Raw genomic sequence first — 21,237 nt, forward strand, 5'->3', positions numbered from 1 at the left:
CCAATTCCACAGATTTTCCCCTAAAAATCAGCATGGAAAATATGAAAAGCATCCACAGATTCCGTCTGGGCCCGATCATAACAGATTTTCCTGTGCGCCATCATCATATGAACCTACTTGTGGTTCTTTCATCCACTGCGTCCAGGTAACAAAACGACCAGACCAAAATATCTGAGGCGATTTTCATGGGACATGGCAGGAGGTGGGCTATTTCAGGACACGGTCATAGCTAGGGGTGGTTATTTCATGCCCTAAAAGGTTGTTAAGAACCTCACCACAAAACTTCCTGTCTGATTACTCTGGACAGCACCAGTCTGTTTAATGACCCCAGACTGTATCACAACTCAAAACTTACCCCTCATTTAAGCAGCATGGTTTTATATTCATGTCAGATGCTGGTTAGTCTAGCACAGTCCCAAACCAGAGACACCTAATACCCGATCTCTGCTCAAAGCATTTCCCCTGCCACCTCAGCTACGTTTTTAATTTTTAAAACTGCGATTAATGAATGCAAGGACATGATGCAAGATGCAGCAGTAAGACAATTATGGACTGAAAAGGAAGAGAATGAAAAAACAAAAACCCTGATCCAGTCCCCATTTAATACTTTTCACAGCACTGAGAGACTGTGGAGCGCAGATGTGCGGCCATAGACAAATCCTGCATTCTTTAAAGCTTGTTCTTTTCCACATAGTCACCTAATAAGGGCTGCTGGGGACTTACGCTGGGATACAAATGAAACACACCGTAAGTCAAGCGCTCACTGTAGTAAAACACAAGTGTTTGTGTGGTTCCACAGTGAGGATTTGGTTACAAGCATTTAGGACAGAGCATTCTTCCACTCAGGCTGACCTGTGGTCTCTGCATCTCATGCCACTTGACTTGTTGCCATCATGCTAGAACTCAACCCTGACTGGAGCAAAAACATCAAGTATTATATTATTATAGCAAGGTATACATATAAACATTACCATCTGAAAAATGTCGACATCATTTGATGGGGTTTATATTAAATTAAAGGAAATCATTCATTTGAAGAGGATATGACGATGGCCTCAAGTAAGCTGACACACTGAGGGGCTTGTTCCATTACATTTTTGTACTCTTCAATTTCGATATTCGATAGGCTCTGGCATCGGAAATCTCCAATATCCCGAGCACAGAGCAGGTGCAAAGCTTTTATTATGGCTGTGGCTAGTCAGTGCAAATTGTGGTTATCTGTCTGAAGAGGATTCGTCATCTGGACCCTTCTAAAAATCACTTAAAAACAGATAGACAGCTCCATCTAAATAGCCAAAATATTGCCTTGCATCTCAATGAGGATAAATAAATCAAGACACAAAAAGCAAGCAAATCTAACTGATTAATCTTACCACTCTCAGTAACAGATTGAATTAAAAAAATAAAAAATAAAACACCATGAAAATTAATCCATTCCAGCCAGAGCAGATATGTTTCTACATTTTGGGCCTGCTTCTTGTCAGTGAACCCTAATTCTCTCTTTTTCCAAAGGAAGAAGCTTTGCGTGTCAAATCTATATGTGGGGTGACAGAAGGCAGCTCAAGTACATTAGAAATGCTCAGCCAAGGACCTTCTGGTTTGGGGACAAAGATAAATATAAAAAGAGAAATCCAGCTAGCCAAGGATAGTCATAAAATTCCTTCAATTTCCATTCCAATATGAGAGTACAGGCTAGAAGGCTGACACGTGCCCGCCATAGAGGCCCAAACATGCACCTCCTAATGGTGTGCACTGTGGCGTGACGAGTTAATTAGACCTCAGAGCTATGCAACCTACCATTACAAACTAGCAGTCCACAAATCAAACCTGTCCTTCCACTGAGACATGGAAGGAAAAACAAAGAAAAGGCCCAAATTCAGTGTATACACAGAGAGACATGCGCTGCCGCCATACACACAATCGCCTGAGAGCTGCTGTGGCTCCCGAATGCCCATTTTCCACAGCAATAATATCTTACAGCCGTGGAAGAAATTTTGTAGATGTGTGAGGTGAAAGCTCTGAGGGATTTAAAGACGCTGAGGATGAAGAGGGATAATAACCTTCAAACACATAATCTCCCCATATGGATACGAAATGATGCACATTCACATTTTTCAAAAAGATAAAGGAACCAGAAAAAGGTCAAAGAGGGCAATCATAATACTCTGTATAGTGATCGGTCAAACTGAAAGTGATTTCATAGAAAAAGTTCTTGTATATTCCCATAATCTTTGGTTTACAATATGCGCCTAATTCTTTTATCCTTTATTTTGAAATGGGTAATCCTCGTCCTGTGCTTATAAGTCATACTTAATCATGTAGTAAACTTTCCCAAGTATGTCACTTTTTACTGATTGAGAGAGTGAAGGTGGATACGGTTTAACCTGTTAGCCAGTACCCCCCATTATGGGACTCACAGCTGAAAGTGCCCTACCTAACTTCAAATTGTAACAGTTCCTTACTTCAGTGTGTTACACACATAATTTTAGTGTCTTTGGAAAGAAGACCCTTTGGGCTTTACTTTCCATCAACCAGATTTGATAATGCTCAAAAATATTAAAAGTTATAGACACTCAAGTGCCTTGTTAACACTTATTTTCAAGTGAACAGCAAGGGCTAAACCGCAGTGGGTCATTAGCTTTACAAGTAAAAAAAAAATCCCTTGAAATTATATTACTTTTTTTTTTATTTGATATAAAAACACATGAAATCAGTCCTGGAGCAATGTAGAAAATTAATGGTTTGAAAGTCACGTGTCTCATGAGTTTCTATTTCAAATCTGAAGAAGATACCATGAAAAATGAGATTCCTGCAAATATTTTTCTGAGACTACGTCTAGTCCCCCCCCAAACCCCCAAATATAAAAAATATTTACCAACTGTATTGAAGGGTTCTACAAACTATTTAGTCATTAAACATACCACTGCATATTACTTTCAATTATAAAACACTAGACAGAAACTTAGACATCATATAAGTGATTTATTTGAGCACTAGAAAAATACAAAAAGAATAATTTGAGTAAGAAAGATAATAAAAATAATAAAAAAGATTTAACTTTGTATGCCAATTACAGGACATCCTGAGATTGCTAGAAATTCAGCATTTACAATGAATTACAATGAAAACACGTGCTGACATCCTAATGGCCAGTTATAGAGATGGTAATAATACAAATGTGCCATAAAGTAAATAAACCACTCTCTATTCATATAGATGGCGTTCACATTGATAGCCGTAATTACACAGTAATAGCGAGCTGATTTGCACTCAAACAGATGGTAATAATGCAGATACAGGTACATGTATATTCAACATAAAACACACTCACACATATATGAAAACGGTTGAAAAATAAAACAAATAAAGAAAAAGGTGATCGCTAAGTCCTGCCTCCATCAGATGACAGGTGCGACAGAGCATGCGTCACGAGCAGTCACGAGAGAGCACCAGAATTCAAATAAACTATCTTTCGCCTATCTTTCACTTTTTTTGTTTGGATCGTCTCATTCTGTTTGTGACACTGTAGGTACACTACAAAACCATGCTGTTTTTTTACCACCAAGACGCAGTTTCTGACCGTGAGTTATTCCATAACGGACACAAACAATACTGTCCATGAAGAACTGAAATGTAAACAAAGGAATTATCATCCATATTACAACGTTATTGCTTCGTTGGACTAAACGTGCTCCATGAGATGTCATTCAGTGGACCCTTACCTTTCTAACTAAACCGGGATTTACAGCTGTGGATGTGTTTATGACTCGTTATTACGATGAATCTGGTATGTACCGCGTTTTCATTCTTCATATTTTGATGTGTACTGCTTACACAAATCTAGCAAATACATTCTTTATAAGCTTTCCATTGGAAAACAGCGATCTGTCGTCGATGCTTGAGGCTTAGATCTTTATAATGATATATAGTTTGTCAAGATTTAATTTGTCCCGTTTCATTTAATCGATTCATAAATATTGACATGCGAACACGGGGACTTGAGGTCACCCGCGTCTGGGTGCAGGTTAACAGGTTAACTAAATTAGTTGTATTTCAGTGCAAGTAGTTTTTAGGCTTCCTGAAAGGAGAAAATGAACTCAAAGTTCTCTCTTGCGAAATGCCTTGGCCTACGCCTTCCACCCCAAACAAGGTTAACGGAGAGCTGCCTGTTGAGCATGCAAACGATCCATTCAGATGGACAGACATATGGCCCTCACTCACTCCCACCCTCTTTTACAGTCATCTGTGGAAAGGTTTAGCAGTATTGTACAGGCCCCTGGGGTGGTGTCAGGGAGACCCCAAGCATCAAACATTAAGAAGTTTCCGGCACAAATCGCACGTACCAGAATTGTCTGATCTCATCTCATGTGCACACTAACTATATTCCATCTCTTGTAGGGGGAAATGGTTTACCATCTCCAGTTATCTATCAGCATTCCCACAGATAAGCACAAATTGTGCTGCCTGGATCCAGGGGAGATGATAGATTACTATCACAGGCAACGATTAAAGAAAAGCAAGTGTTTAGTAGTGCTATTTGAAATATGTATTGGGCACTGCTTTGAATCATGTTGAACTCGTTAAGAATGGATGTCTAGGGGAAACTCACTGTAGGAGTGGATTCCATTGTGCGGTCTAAGTGGAAAGTCGTGTTCTGCCCAAGTGTTACAGGCTTGCTCTGAATACTGACTCTCCATACCTGCTGGCCAGAGGAAAATAGACTTGTTTTTTCTCTGTCCTATCCAAAATATATATATATAAACACACACATACACATACACACACACACAATAATAAGCTGTATAAATATATATTTTTATATTAGTATGTAGTTAAGAACCGGTAAAATGTATACCTTAACTGTAATGTAAGTTTCTTTGGATAAATGCATTAATGCAATCTTTTTTTTTTGTCCTTAAGAACATTTTATTATAAATTGATTAATTTGAAGACAGCCACAAAAAACGGTTTAATGCAAAAAAAAAAAAAAAAAAAAGTTTAGTTTAGTTTTCTCCCCACTGTACTGAAAACATACTGAACTGTGACTCTAAAGCATCCATCCATCTAGTATTGGGACTTCAAAATGTCCATACATTATTATTGTTAGTTATTATTATTCGTGTTACAGTGCATTACATGCATATAAATAAATCAAAATAGCTAAAAGTATAATGTATACAATCACAAATGTATTTATAATTTATACAATTATGAAAAATAATAGATATATTATATACGCATGAAAATAGTACTTTTGTGAGAGGTGCATGTTTACAATTGTTAAGGTTAGATTTCATAATAGAGCGATATCTCTTAAGAAATCTCAATTTATGAATTTGGGGGAAAATAATTATCTGGTATATTTTGTCCTTATAAGGACAGTGGCTCGATGAACTACAAAAGCATGGGAACACTGCTTGATGCATCAGTGGGAACATATAGACACAGTCAAACTCACAGACAAACAGAGTGGGCTGCCAGCTCAAGATGGTGCGGTCATCACTAGCAGGTTTAGTAAGTATCTGAACTACAAATCCAATAGGCTAGTAGCAGGACACAGTACTGCTGTGACTCTCATCAATCACCTGTTCCTTCCATCAGTGATACGAAACACCCACATGCAAACATCATCAACAGACACACAAAACCTATTCACTGAACTCTGGCTATTCCTGACCCCCACAGACAGACGGCCAAACACTTAGTAGAGAACATTGAGACTATAATCATCTACTATTGGCTACAAATCAGAAGGACAGATGCCCATTTGCTCTCTATGTCCATGGCCAATTCAAATTTTGTCTACCATACACACAAAATTAGAGACACTGCCAAACGACCCCTCCAAATTAAAATCCCAGTGACTTCAGCTGATTATACTAAAGTGTATCCACCTGAGCCGGGGTCAGTGTGGGGAAAAGCACTGTAATCGAAAGCAGTGCACAGCTACAGGCCTCGAGGCTTCTTGCCCCGGCGCTCCTCCTCCAGGAGAGAACCTGTGGACAGATGAGATAAACTAATTTTGGAAATGGAGCGTTTTTTATTTCAGTCTAAAACACGTCTCCATTTTTCCATAACTTCTGTCCTAATTGGATTCCGGGGGCTAATGGCTTTCCCAGCTTTAACTTCTCCCCCCAAATGTTTTCTTTCTTTTTTTTTTTTTTCTGACTGTCAACTTTCTTCCCTGTTTTACTTCTCCTAAATTGTGGTCATCTCCAGTCTGCAAAGAGATCATAAGGATTAGTCGATCACTGAAAACCTGTCTTCACATCAGATCACATTACATATTTTATGCAAAAATAAATAAATAAAATAAAGGGGAATATAGTCGAAACTATATGCTAATAAAGCAAGGCTTAACTGGATGTAATAACTGACTTGCAGTTTAAAGAATGCAGACCAGTGTTCATGTACGATTAGGTAATAGCAGCCAATTGTTTGAGAAAATTATTTGGTCACATGACCTAAAACATGACGTAAAACGTGATTTATTTTCAGGAATGAAGAGATTTCGAAACAACTACATTTATTTGAAATTGAAAACAATATAAAAGCCCATGCTGAAAAAAAAATTACTGATCCAAACATTTGAATGGTAGTGTACATGGACAGAAACCCAGCTATTATAGTCATCAAATATTTGTTCTGTCTAACCCCATCTTCAACGCAAAGCATGTCTTTTCTGTCATGTCACACACATGCAGAGACACACGTGCACTGGTTCAGCTGAAAACTGTACTGCTGATGTACATGAATGGATGGTACACCTTGCACATCTGACACTCCTTCATCCTAATGACACGGGGGGAGGAGAACTAGCAATGCATCCGTGTTATTCAGTCTTACATTACTACAAAAAAAAATTAGACCATAGGCTTTAAAGAGGTCAATGTTTTTCCGCTCAAAAATTCTCCTATTACATGGAATATGTAATGCATGGCAGGGTACGGAAGCTAGAAGGAGCTGTCCTGGGACCAGCCCTTGAGGTGCTTTGGCTGTTGGGAGGAAGAGGAGAGGCTGAGGTCACAAGGCTCGTAATAAAAGCATGGAAGAAAACAGTAGGGCAGAGAGAAAAAAGAAGCAGGAGGCACAGCATTGAAAAGGTTAACCCTATTGAATGACGGTGCTTGATTAAGCTTGGCAGACAGGACTGTACGGCTTTATTTATAAACTTTCTACCCACAGGATCGCCTGTGAAATCAAAAGAATTTAAAAAAAAAGTGGCCAGCGGCTTAGGGTTTACAAAAACAGACTAATGTCTACCATTGAGAGAGAGAGAGAGAGAAAACTAAAACAAAAGACAAGCACTGAAGAAAGAAGGAAATCAATTTGGGCGACTGACAGAGGAAAAAAGTTTTTGGAACAAGTAGCAAATACTGTAAAAACAAATATATTAGAAATTAAAAAAATTAATATACATATCCAGATAACATACTGTACATATGTACAATACACAGTTCTGTTCAAAAGTTTGGGGTAAGACTTTAATGCTGTTAAACAGCAAAGTTGCATTAAATTGATTAAAATTATAATTTGTATTATCAAAGAATAATGGAAACAGATACAACACTTTCCACAAACACATTAAAGCAGTCCAATGGCTCTAGAAAAGAAAAAAGCAGTCTGTTAAAAAATAAGAAAATAACACATAACACTGCAGACTGAAGTAATGGTTGCTGAAAATTCAGCTTTGAACAGGACTAAATTACACATAATAATAAAATAGAAAACTGTAATTTTAAATTGACATAATATTTCACAATATTACTGTATTTTTGTCCAAATAAATACAGCCTTGGTGAGCATAAGAGACCTCTTTGAGAGACATTTAAGAAAAAAAAATCTTACCCCTAACTTTTGAACAACAAAGTAGATATACAAATAAACAACACTAACCTTCATATTATACTGACAGATTCAGTGAAATGGAGGAATAATAATAATAATAATAATAAAAACCTGGAGTAGAAATAGAATGGAACACTGAGGGGAAATTGCTATGAACTGAAACCGAAGACTCATGCAAACGATAAATTATTTTTATACTATGAAACATTTAATACATAAAGATCCACGGAAACACTGTACTTTCTGCGGCCACTGAACAGAGCTGTCCCAGAATACATGAGTGTGTGTGGTGACAGATAATGAGAACGCTACGCCACACTCAGTTTCCACACTGACCTCCACCACAGCTCACAGCTCACCGGACCTCCACTACAAAGCCTGGAAATGAACCAGTGCCTTTAACTGCAATATGTTTTACATTCACAGAGAGCTATTTAAACTAAAAACACTGCCAACACAAAGGAAAAATCAGAAAGTACAGTTGCTTAGGACCACTGTATGAGAAACAAGTGCACAAAAAAACATGATAACTTCGATATCACTGATATCAGATATTTCAGTTAGACTGAACAACACTTAAGAATCGCTACAAACAATAACAAAGTCAATCTTAGATAAAATTTAAAAAGCACATGGTAATGCCAATTACAACTACTGCAGAAAAACAACTGCTACCACTTATAAGACTTATAGTGTTCCTGTAGCTCAATTGGTAGAGCAAGGTTGGGGGTTCGATTCCCCGGGAACACATGATAGGTAAAAATTGATAGCCTGAATGCACTGTAAATCGCTTTTGGATAAAATGCATACATTTAATTTTCATTTATAAACGAAGAGATAGGTAAAGCCAGAAGGAAGCTAGACAATGATACTATAGGATGTGCAGCCACTTCAAAAATATTCTTGTCTGCAGATACCGAGAAGGAGAGAGGGAGGAGACTGAGTGAACAGCACATGAAACTGTTACGAGAATGACAGAACGGTATAAACTCAATAAATCAATAACACACTCATGGAACAGGATTCATCAATAATATGAATCAGACAGAAGATAGAGAGATGATATGGGACAGAGGACAATCACAATATCAAGTATAATCAAAAAGAGCTCACCAATATGGAGTCCACTTAAATAAGAGGCAAACTCAGTGTCCTCTTCAAATTATGAAAGGCAGAAAAAAAAAACAGGACAGATTTATATTAGAGAGAAGTTAGAAACACTACGATATACTGAAAGATACACAACAAAAGATTGTCAATTCAGCTTATAGGTATATAAATCAAAATGACAGTGATAACAGTAAGTAAAAAAAAAAAAAAGAAGAGTTTTATTCAGCAAGGGTGCTTTACATTGATCAAATGTGACATTAAAGACTTTTACACTGCAAAAATCCTATTTCAGATAAATACATTTCTTTTAAACGTTCTATTCATCAAGGAATCCTGGGACAAATGCACCATGCACTCTCAGAAAAGAAAAAGGTACAAAATCTGTGAATGTTTTCCTGAGAATGTGGTTGCCACAAAAATTAAACAGCACAACTGTTTTTAGAATTGATAAGAAATGTTAGAAATCAGCATTTCAGAATTATTTCTGAACTATCATGTGACACTGAAGGATGGAATAACGGCTGCTGAAAAATAAGCTTTGCCATCACAGGAATAAATTAAAATACATTCAACTAGAAAACGGTTATTTTAAATTGTAATTAAAATGTTTTACTGTATTTTTGATCAAACAAATGCAGCTTTGGTGGGCATGAGAGACTTTTTTTCTTAAAACATAACCCGAACCCAAACTTTTGAACAGTTGTGTATTTTACATTCAAATACAACTATCATATTTCTTCATCAACTGATCCTCTACTGCAAAGCCAGGTGGACAGATCAATGTAGACATTCAACATTCACAACTTTCATGTGGGCCATAAACTTCAGATTTCTTTTGTCTATTAGACACAACACATAAAGCATTCAATACATATCTTTCAGATGGGATAAAAGAAGTTATTCAAAACATCTTTTGCATCTTACACAACAATAAGACTATGAAATACTGGGGGAAACATTCACATTCAAACTCACATTCACACGGTCTATCATGAAGAAAGACTAAAATGGATGGGATTCATCTGAGCACTCATCATACAAATCTCATTTAAAGTTTAAGGCGTAGTTGGAAAGGCAAACGGTGATGTACTGTATCTTTGTGTATTAAGAGAGATACAGTATAGTGAACTCTTGGCCCCCTTACACACTCTGCTATGCTCCATTAGGTAGTTGTGGTCCACTGAATGCTAATCAACCATATCTTCCTTGTTTGGTACTCTGTTTCCACATACAGGGGTCGCCAGCCAATGATCTAATGATTATGACATCTAATAGGTGAATCAGAGTTAGTCTGAAAGGTGTACCTTCAATGCCCTCCACTGGGAAAGCAAAGAAAGGAATATAATAAACATAAAAAGATTAAAAACAGATCAAGAGCGGGATAAGGAGAGCAAAAGAATGGAAGAAGAAGAAACTGACCTACCCCATGCAACAGTCTCATCATCTTAGGAAGGAAAAAATAAAAAGGAAAGATGCAGTGATGTGACGAAGTACACATTACAAATATGATGTTTGAAATACACTTAAAAATGTATAGGGACAGTTCAACCAAAAATGTCTTTCCAAACCTGTTTTACTTTGTCTACTGTTTTAATGAAAGACAGTGGGGTCCGATGAGGTTTTAACACCAATGTTCTACAAAAAGTATTCTTTTCCACAAAATAAATGATCAGTTTTCAATTTTTGGAGAACTATCCCTTTAAATGTCAAAATAATGTAAAATTCAATGTTTGTTTTCTATGAAAAGTCTTTATTATGCTACTAAGTGGTAAACCATTGCTTACCTCATAGGTAACTAACTACTGAACAATTAACATAGTTCATAACAGCAGAGAAAGTGTGCTTTTGAGTGTGCATGTGCAGGCCTGAAGACATGAGAACATTTGGATCCACTTTAAAAGCTTCCTTCAGTTCATGTGGTCTCAATTCTACTAAACAAGCTTAAATCAAACCACATACGAGCAAAGGGCAGCATCTACACAGCCTGCCATACACATCCACATAGTCCTGCCAAAAAAGCAATACCATGAAGAGGAGGATGGAGGGCAGTAAAATCTTTTGTGCTATCAGTCAAGTGAGTCCTTAAGCATCTGCCTTCTTGTCGGTGTGACCCAAAGGACAAAAAAAAAAAAAAAACTTTCTTTGACAAAACAAAGAAAACCAGATATAAGGGCATGTTTAAGGTCTGGGACAAGAAGTGAGGCCACATAAGCTTAGGATATGGAAAAATATACAAAGTAAATGGGTACGATTTACATGTGAAAATGGATAACTGTCATGTCTGTTATAATTACTGGCAGTGTTTTTCAGAGAAACTGAAACAGAACAGTAAAATGTGTCCCGAGATCCATTTTTTAAAAATTGTGTTTAGTCACAAGAGTACAAAAAAACCAATCAAATAAATAAAAATAAATAAATAAAAATTGGATTTAAATATAAATTTAAATTGGACAGAGCAAATATGGAAACAAGATTATTGATTATTAAATGCCTTTTGCCTACAATAGTTTATAAATTAATCTATAACATATGATTAATTCAAATAAGTGGTGATAGTGAGTGTAGATTAAAGGGGTACAAGTTGTTTACATATCTACAGTGATGAGAAAACAATTGGAATGAAAGTATGTAAGGTCAAACAAACAAAGGGCACAAATCATATGTGTATATATATATATATATATATATATAGAAATAAAAAATAAATAGAAGTCTATAGAAACCACATATTAATTTTCAGGGTTGGTAACTGGAAGGTTGCAGATTTGACATTTCAGTGTAAAACAGATTATAAAGCAAGAAAAAATATATAATAATAATAATAAATAATTATTTATATATGACATACAGTCTCAGCAAGCAATCATGCCGTTCTGACAAGTAAGTGTTAAGATCGGAGACCCAGTGAAATGCAGGAGATGAGAGATCCAATCACAGTATGGGTTTTAATGTACAAATAAAAGTACAACAAGCAGGGGTCAAAACCATAAATCCATCCAACAAATAACAAACAGGGAAGGAACAGGAACGGGAACAGGAACAGGAACTCGGAAGACGAGGAACTCGGAAGGCGAGGAAACTGGGTGACGGAAAGAAAGGACTCCATGCAGACAAACAGAAAAGGACTGGTTAATATAGGGTGCAGAGAGCTGCACGGGTCCGATTTCGTAAATCCGCACCCGCCCGTACCCGCAGTGCTTAAAACCGCATCCGACCCATTTTCCGACAGCAGCACTAATTAAAATCCACACCCGACCCGACCCGCTTAAAATAGAACCGACACCAGACCCACACCCGAAATCAAATCAGTTAAGCCAATCACATTAGACACCCTTTTTTCGCATTTTATTGCCAGGTCATACAGAAGTTATTTATGGAAAACTCTTTTTAAAAGATATTCGTTTTTTATACATTTTATCTTAATTTATATCAAGGTTTTATCAATCAATTGCTCGTATTTAATAAATAAGAAGCAAATATATAGCAGACAATGTAATAACCTTAGTGTAATTGACAGAATTACTAAAAAAATTTTTGCTACCTAAAAGTGAAATATTTTTTGTGTCACGCATGCATGCATGTCAATTTCCCTCATATTAAATATAAAACGCATGTGGACTGATATTTTTCCAATGTCTGGACTCCTTTATTAATGGAGTATATAAACAGACCTTTCAATATCTTGGTATTAAATGCATTTTCTGAGAATTTATATTTCACGTTTTTACTGCAAATGTCGAAATACGTGCTCTTTGGTCCATCAGCTTGAGTCACTGATCACATTAGAATAAAAGATCTCATAATAAAGTACAAAATTGACTGATTTATGAATGTATATGCATAGTTCTCATGAGTCGGAAATACAGATAAACGCTTGCATTTGTTGTATTTTTGATCCTGAAAGAAAACAGAACAACAAAAGAGCGAATCATACCACCGTCTGAGGTTGTGCTTCAAGTCGAACGCACCCATTTTTAAATCGTTCACAGCTGAGCATCGCGAGAGGAGGATCTGCGCCAGAGCGCACATGTGAATGAGCTGCACAAAGTCATTTTCAGATGCAATTAAAAAAAAAAAAACAACAACAACCCTGGATAGCCAAGATAGGCCCATATTCACAAATGTGTTAGCTATGGAATGAAATATCTAATATTCCGATTGTCAAATACATGCAAGTGGAAGTGTATTGTGGTTTAAACACCTTTATAACGATCGCGTTAGTTGAGCTGTATGCGCGATATAATTTTATGACACAAATTTTGAAATACGCTTAAATCAAACACATTTTAATTCAGATTCTATATATCTGTATAGAATATATATTCTATATATTCTATATATATATATATATATATATATATATAACGGAAAACAAAAACAATGAAAAAAAAAAAAAAACAGCTGGCTGATCTTTTACGTCTGTTAACTAATGAATCATGCAGCCGTTCACGCGGTTGTGATTTTTTTAAAAGTGGAACGTAGGCCTATTTTTACGTTTGCACTTGACTGTTTTGAACCCGTGTTTAGACCCGTGTTTCCCCTGTGTCCGACCCGACCCGCACCCGTATCCGACACAGTTGGATATTTTTCACCCGTTTCAGCCAAATTTGCGGGTCACCCTGCGAACCCGTGCAGGACTCTAATAGGGTGGATAATGACTAACAAGTGAAGACACCTGAGTGCAATTAACAGGAGCGCAATTACTGTGATGAAGGGACAATGCTTTGTGGGAATTGTAGTGCCTACGGTGAGGTGCCTATGGGGAAGGGAGACCACTAGTGGAGACTCAGGGAAACAAAGACCAGACAGCGTGACATTACCCCCTCCTCCACGGAGCAGCTACCAGATGCGAACAAGTTAAGGGTGGCCTCTGTGGTCACGACAGGAGCAGTCGAGCGCTCGGAGAGTTCGGCTGAGACGTGACGAGGCTCTGGAAGTTCCGCAGAAACGAGGAGAGGCTTTGGTATTCAACCGAGACGTGGGGAAGCTCTGGTAGTTCAGCAGAGACGTGGAGAGGCTCTGGTAGTTCAGCAGAGACGTGGAGAGACTCTGGTAATTCCGTGGTGTTTAGACTGGATTCAGGAAGATCAATGGTGACTTGACTCTGCTCATGAAGATCATTGGTGACCTGACTCTGCTCATTAAGATCATTGGTGACTTGCATTTGTTCATGAAGATCAATGGTGACTTGCCTTTGCCCATGAAGAACACTGGTGACTGGACTTTGCCCATGAAGATCATTGGAGACTTGCCCTTGCCCATGAAGATCAATGGTGAGGTGCCTTTGCCCATGAAGAACACCGGTGACTTGACTTTGCCCATGAAGAACACCGGTGACTTGACTTTGCCTATGAAGATTACCGTTGACTTGACTCTGGAGGGTCAACGGTGACTTGACTTGACTTTGGAGGGTCAACGGTGACTAGCCCTGACTCTGGAGGGTCAACGGTAACCAACCCTGACTCTGGAGGGTCAACGGTGACCCGCCCGACTTTGGGGGGGTCACCGGGAACCTGACTTGACTCTGGAGGGTCAACGGGAACCTGACCCGACTCTGGAGGGTCAACGGGAACCTGACCCGCCTGACTCTGGGGGGTCACCGGGAACCTGACTCGACTCTGGAGGGTCAACGGGAACCTGACTCGACTCTGGAGGGTCAACGGGAACCTGACTCGACTCCAGAGTCGAGTCAGGTTCCCGTTGACCGCTGGAAAAGATGGCTGCTTGTCCAGCGCCTCTGCACAGGATGACAGCCACAGTTGACCCTCCAACGGTCAACGGGAACCTGACTCGACTCTGGAGGGTCAACTGTGGCTGTCATCCTGTGCAGAGGCGCTGGACAAGCAGCCATCTTGTGCCATGACTCTGGACCGGCGGCCATCTTGGGCAGTGGCGCTGGGCCGGCGGCCATCCTGGGCAGTGGTGCTGGGGTGGCGGCAACCTTGTGCTGTGGCGCGGGGCTGGCTGCCATCTTGTGCTGTGGCGCTGGGCTGGTGGCCATCTTGCGCCGTGACGCTGGACTGGCGACCACCTTGTGCTGTGGCGCTGGGCTGGCAGCCATCTTGTATCGTGGCGCTGGGCTGGCGACCACCTTGTGCTGTGGCGCTGGGCTGGCAGCCACCTTGTGCTGTGGCGCTGGGCTGGCGGCCATCTTGTGCAGTGGCACTGGGCTAGCGGTCCTCCTGTTTGTAGACACCGGTCTAGATTTGGCTACCCCACCGGGAGAGACAGGTGTGGCTGGGGTATTCCACGGAGAACGATGTCGTAAATAGAATACAAACTCCCAGAAATTATAAGCGTCCAACTGCTCCATTTCATTTCGAGGAACTGGGTCATCCAGCCCGGTGTTGAAAGTGTCCTTTTGGGCCGCATCATTATATCCCATACCCTCAGCTAGGGTCCAGAACATTTGTGCCATAGCACCCACCTCAATCCCCTCTTGGCGGAGGGTGGTCAATTTGACGTAGCGTGCCCTTCGTTCCACCATACTGGCTGGGGAATGGGAATGAAGTCCCACACCGCTGGATCTCGACATTGATGGAGTCCTTCTGTTATGATCGGAGACCCAGTGAAACACAGGAGACGAGAGATCCAATCGCAGTATGGGTTTTAATGGGTAATCCAAATAAAAGTACAACAAGCAGGGGTCAAAACCATAAATCCATCCAACAAATAAACAGGGAAAGAACAGGAATGGGAACAGGAACTCGGAAGACGAAGAACTTGGAAGGCGAGGAAACTGGGTGACGGAAAGAAAGGACTCCATGCAGACAAACAGAAAAGGACTGGTTAATATAGGGAGGATAATGACTAACAAGTGAAGACACCTGAGTGCAATTAACAGGAGTGCAATTACTGTGATGACGGGACAAGGCTTTGTGGGAATTGTAGTGCCTACGGTGAGGTGCCTATAGGGAAGTGAGACTCAGGGAAACCACTAGTGGAGACTCAGGGAAACAGAGACCAGACAGCGTGACAGTAAGGCTTTGAGTGCACATATCTGTGGTGCAAAGCACTAGCGTGTGTTCAGTCATCAAAAGAAAGCCCTTCACCTCTGCCCTTTGAAATATGGGCTAATGTAACTGCACTGCAGAGCAGTAGACATATGGTCTTATTCTTAAAAAGGACACGCTCATGCAGATTCAAACAAAAAAACCTCTCTCTTCCAAACACATTTAAAAGCATCTATACCTGTGAGGGAACACATTTGGATTGGTACTGTATCTGGTCTGTTTCTGGTCATGTCATGCATGGAGCTTTAAGTTTTTCTGACAAATCCCCATATGTCCCCATGACGTGCTTCCAACAAATTCTACACTTGAAAAGCTGAATAAAAGCAGCACTTTAATATTACTTATGCTTATTTGTTAAGTGAAATGTAAAGAGTCTGCAAAGACGACGGCAGTTTCACGACCCCTGGGGTGGTCCTGGAAAACTCATCAAGAACCAATACCTCAGTGACATGCACATCAACTTTTCCTTCTCATTGTTTTAAGCAGCTGATAGAGTGATGGAGAAAAATGGAAGAGGTGGGAGGCCAAACATGTGGCATGGGGGAAAAGAATCCAGAGTGGCTGTATTATTTAATCAAGTGTGTGTGTAGCTGTATGGATGACGGCAACATGTCGAGTGTGTTGCTGTGCGTCTGTCTCGTGGTGAGGCTTAAGTGTGCCCATGTGTTGAGAGTAACCCAGCACAGCTCCGTAAAGACCCCTGCTGTCAGCCAGTGGGAGAGATTAGAGCTGTGGTGTACAAATACACGCACACACACATACAGTAATCAGACAAGACACATTAATGGAAACCAGGAGAGGAAGCTTATGTCCATGCGTGCATTAATCCACATGTACATGAATACACATGTGTGCACATATCAACCTGGCACCAATCAAGGAAGTCTGGGCTCCCTGACCGCGTTCATGTCACCTACCTTTCCTTCCTCTCATCTAATCTTTTCAGGTTTCTGTTCCTAAAGTCACAGCACCTGCAATACACAGGCCTCTTGCATACAACGGTTTTAAAATTATTTCTGCTGTAGTCACAAAAGGATGAGTATGTACAGGGCTCAACAATAAGGTAGCTTGCTGGCAGCAAAAGTTTTTTTCATTACCACTGAAAATTTCACATTCAGTGACCTTATACATCAATGTTTTACGCCAGTGGTTCTCAACCAGTTTTATTCAAAAGCCTGACGCTGTACAACATAACATTCAAAGACCTGCCTTCACCCAAACAGCCTATCCTATTTCTGGTATTTCTACCAGAATTATGACAAAGCTGCTAATTTTCAACTTTTTTAATGAGGAGAAACAGAGTACTGATATATTAAATGAATTAACCATGATTCACTTTGTGATTCCAGAAATTTGCATGTTCTTCAATGAGAACGATAGTAATTGACGGTGGAAAAATAAACACTATCATAGCCATAGTTTTTTTTATTATTATTATTTACATTAGATTTTATATATATATATATATATATATAGACTAATACAAATTCCTAATTTAAATGCTTTTTAGTCATCCTTGCTGAAGCCTCCTGTTGGGCCCTGGACCTCTGGTTGAGAACCACTGTTTCTGTTTCTCTGTAAATATACAGTACAGACCAAAAGTTTGGACACACCTTCTCATTCAAAGAGTTTTCTTTATTTTCATGACTATGAAAATTGTAGTCACACTGAAGGCATCAAGGGCTATTTGACCAAGAAGGAGAGTGATGGGGTGCTGCGCCAGATGACCTGGCCTCCACAGTCACCGGACCTGAACCCAGTCGAGATGGTTTAGGGGTGAGCTGGACCGCAGACAGAAGGCAAAAGGGCCAACAAGTGCTAAGCATCTCTCTGGGAACTCCTTCAAGACTGTTGGAAGACCATTTCAGGTGACTACCTCTTGAAGCTCATCAAGAGAATGCCAAGAGTGTGCAAAGCAGTAATCAAAGCAAAAGGTACTTTGAAGAATAATATAATTCCATATATAATTCCACATGTGTTAATTCATAGTTTTGATGCCTTCAGTGTGAATCTACAATTTTCATAGTCATGAAAATAAAGAAAACTGTTTGAATGAGAAGGTGTGTTCAAACTTTTGGTCTGTGTATAGACTGTGTATAGACCTTTTTTGCATTATGATGATTTGTCACCAAGATAGTGTTGTTATCAAGCTGCCAACATGAGTGAGATTTTGTCAAAACTGAAACAAATTATTTGTGACCATCTTGAAAGTACCAGTAAAAAGGCTGAAAACAAACCGATCTGTAATGTTTTGCATAATATGTTATCATTTTCCAGCAAAATGTTTATGAATGTTACATTATATTTTATGCAATAGTAATAGTCTGTAATAGTAATAGTCTGACTGGACTAGCAGGAAAGAAAAAAAAATCCTTATTGTTGAGCCCTGTTGTGTATGTGTGCGTTTCAGTGGTTATTTGCTGCATGATTGTATAAGTGTGGTCCTTACAAAATCTTTTGCTGGGGGTTCTCTGAAGAGTTGCGATGGTCATGGGTCTCCAGACTGCAAACCTCCTGAAAAAATAAGTGATGGAGAAAGATAAGGAGCTAGAGAGGCAATAAATAGTCTACATTCACAAAGTCAGTGTTTGGGACTGACAAATGTATTATACGTATGCATTATATGTATTATACAAAAGTTTTAAATGTATGATATGAGTGAGAAGCAATTTCATACAGCAAATCCGAATCATGCTGAAAATGTAAGGGTGTCATTCTGGCCATCTAATACATTTGTCACTCTTGTTTATAACCAAAATATTTAAAAGTAATTTGCTAATTAGAAATGTAACACTTTAAACCAGACCCACAAGCTTATTCTGCTGCTGTGAGTATAGCCACACAGAGACATGCAATAAAACCATCAGATTTTACAACTGTACGGGGATTACTAAACACTTAACTACAATGCAGAGCTACCTGCCTAAGTATCCATTAGTGTGCGAGTGAGTGAGTATATGTGTGAGCGAGAGAAAGAATGGTCAGCCAGAAACAGCACTTGCTACTGTACAATTGACAGGTTCAGAAATATGTTTTACAATTGAAAGCTACTTTTTTCAAGAGAAACAGAGCAAAGAAACTATTTCCTAAGGCAGCACACATGTGCATGCACGTTAGAGTCCACTTTACGAAGAACGCCACTGGTGTGCAATTTTCCATGTGTGTGGACTTCCAAAGTGGATGTGAACCAGTGCTATCATTGTCTCTCATTGCTCATTCCAGCCCAGACAGCCACGGAAATCCAAAGTATTTTGGCCGAGCCCTCTTGCACAAAAAGGGAAAAAAATGACGAAGAAGAGGAAAAAAGTCAGAAAAGTCATTCCTTTCATAGTAGGGAGTGAAAGTCAGGTTGTAATGGAGTGGAAGAAGTCTGGAATGGTCGAGAGACAGAGAGATGGATGCAAGACAGGAGAATATGATATATGAGGGGGCTGGAAAGAGGGCGGACAGGATGATCGAGTCATGGAGTACTGTTGAATTTAAAACTGGTGATAGTGGGAGGAAAGGAGCAGGGAAGAGAGAAAAGCATTGGTTAACCTCTCCTGAAAATGTTTGGATGGGATGAGTCCTGCGCGCGTGTTGCCATCACCCTCCAGTTTGGCCTGCCACCAGGTGGCATCGTCCTGGCTCATAACCTGCAGGATATCTCCCTTTGTGAATGCCAAACCTGCCTCCTTGCAAGGGATTGCCTTATCCTCAGCTGGATTGTAGTCAAAAAGAGCCTTTACAAACATCTGAAGAGCAAGAGAGAGAGAGAGAGAAAGAGAGAGAAACGGCATTAAAATGAACAACATTAAATGGAATAAAATGAAATTAGAGAAGGATGAGATTCAAATCACATCTGCTCCATCCCTCTCACTAAACCATGACCAAATAAAGATGTATTTTGTGTAGCAGACAGGCTTACTTTCCACACATATGCACTACAATGCAGTAATTGGAAATTATGTGTTATTGTCTTTAGCGTTTCTCTAACAAAGGACATCATGAGGTGTTTAAAGGATTGGAGCGATTGTGCAGACATATTAAATAAGTAAAAAGGACAAATAAGAAGGGCTATTGAGAGCAAACGGAGACAGCAAAATTCCCAAAGTGCAGAGCAGTGGCTTGTGTTGATTTAGAGAGCTGCATGTGCCATACAGAAAAATGATGTTACAGAGGAGAACGTTTCCCACAAACACACCAATACATCCTGAGGGAACGCTTCATCTCTGTCTTGCACTCCATCAATTTTTCTTATCCCTCTTAAACATGTGCAGCCAATTAGCAGCACTTCAACATATTCATTACATGTGTGGAAAACGGTAAACTACGGTCATTGGATAACACACACATGCGGGTTATGACTGAATTCAAAACTGAAACATATTTAAACCATTACAGCACAGTAAAAGGAATATAACAGACCCGAAAAGAAATGGGACAGTCCTCACTTATAACACAGCACTCAAGAGACTGTGGTCAAGACTCTTTTTTTTTTTTTTTTTTTTTTTAAAGAAATGTTTGCCTGACTACGTCAGACTTCGTACTTCCGCTCAATTTTAGTTCACTTCTGTACTCAGTCTGAGATAGCAAACCATCTCCCAGTTTTCCTCCGGTTCCAAAACAGCCGGCCAATCAACGAACAGAGGGCGGGCTGAGAGTCGTGACTTAGACGCTAAGCGCCAAATTTAAGATTATAGTTTAGGTCAGGGAAATTGAAAACGACAGCGGACATGGAGAAACGGGATGCTATTCGCAGAGTATTTGTTTCAAATTTTGAATGGAGGTGATGTTGTGGGCCTACTCACGACAGGTTTTGGGAAAAGTTTAATTTATCAACTGTTACCGATCATCAGCGAGAAACTCGGGAGGCCAAAGTCCGGCAAGGCGATAGTTGTGATAGTGTCCCCCTTGGTTGCTCTCATGCAGGATCAGGTTAAGGAGGAACCAAAGCTTGCTTGATGGTTTTGTTTTCACAGAATTCCTGTGTTTACAGTGGAAGTTTGAGGCGGCTGAGTCGGCGAAGCAACACACGTCACAACCAAACGTTATGTGATTGGCTTACGGGGAACCAATGATTTTAAACTTCAGACAAGCACCCCCCACCCCCCCACAAAAAGTGAACGCTTGTTAATTATGCCCTTCCAGACTCTGTCTACGAAGCAAAGTGAAGTAGCAGAGTTTGGTATTACCAGGCTAAAGAAATGTATTAACTCATATTTAGCAAGGATGCATTAAAAAAATATATATAAAAATTGACAGTTAAGTCATATTTCCATGTATT

The 21,237-nt window shown here is 39.5% G+C and overlaps 1 protein-coding gene across 2 annotated transcripts in view; it reads right to left on the reverse strand.

The window, feature by feature from the left end:
• Positions 1-21,237, reverse strand: part of LOC132121477 (MAGUK p55 subfamily member 7-like) — a 135,521-nt gene that overhangs the window by 18,464 nt on the left and 95,820 nt on the right. For both annotated transcript variants that reach the window (XM_059530892.1, XM_059530893.1), the window contains exons 10-11: positions 19,509-19,705; positions 18,421-18,485 (exon numbers count right to left, since the gene is read on the reverse strand). In XM_059530892.1, coding sequence (XP_059386875.1) covers positions 18,421-18,485; positions 19,509-19,705 — 262 coding nt within the window. The remainder of the gene's footprint in view (positions 1-18,420; positions 18,486-19,508; positions 19,706-21,237) is intronic.

The sequence above is a fragment of the Carassius carassius genome, chromosome 39 (genome assembly GCF_963082965.1).
Source record: "Carassius carassius chromosome 39, fCarCar2.1, whole genome shotgun sequence".
Classification (NCBI taxonomy): Eukaryota; Metazoa; Chordata; class Actinopteri; order Cypriniformes; family Cyprinidae; genus Carassius; species Carassius carassius.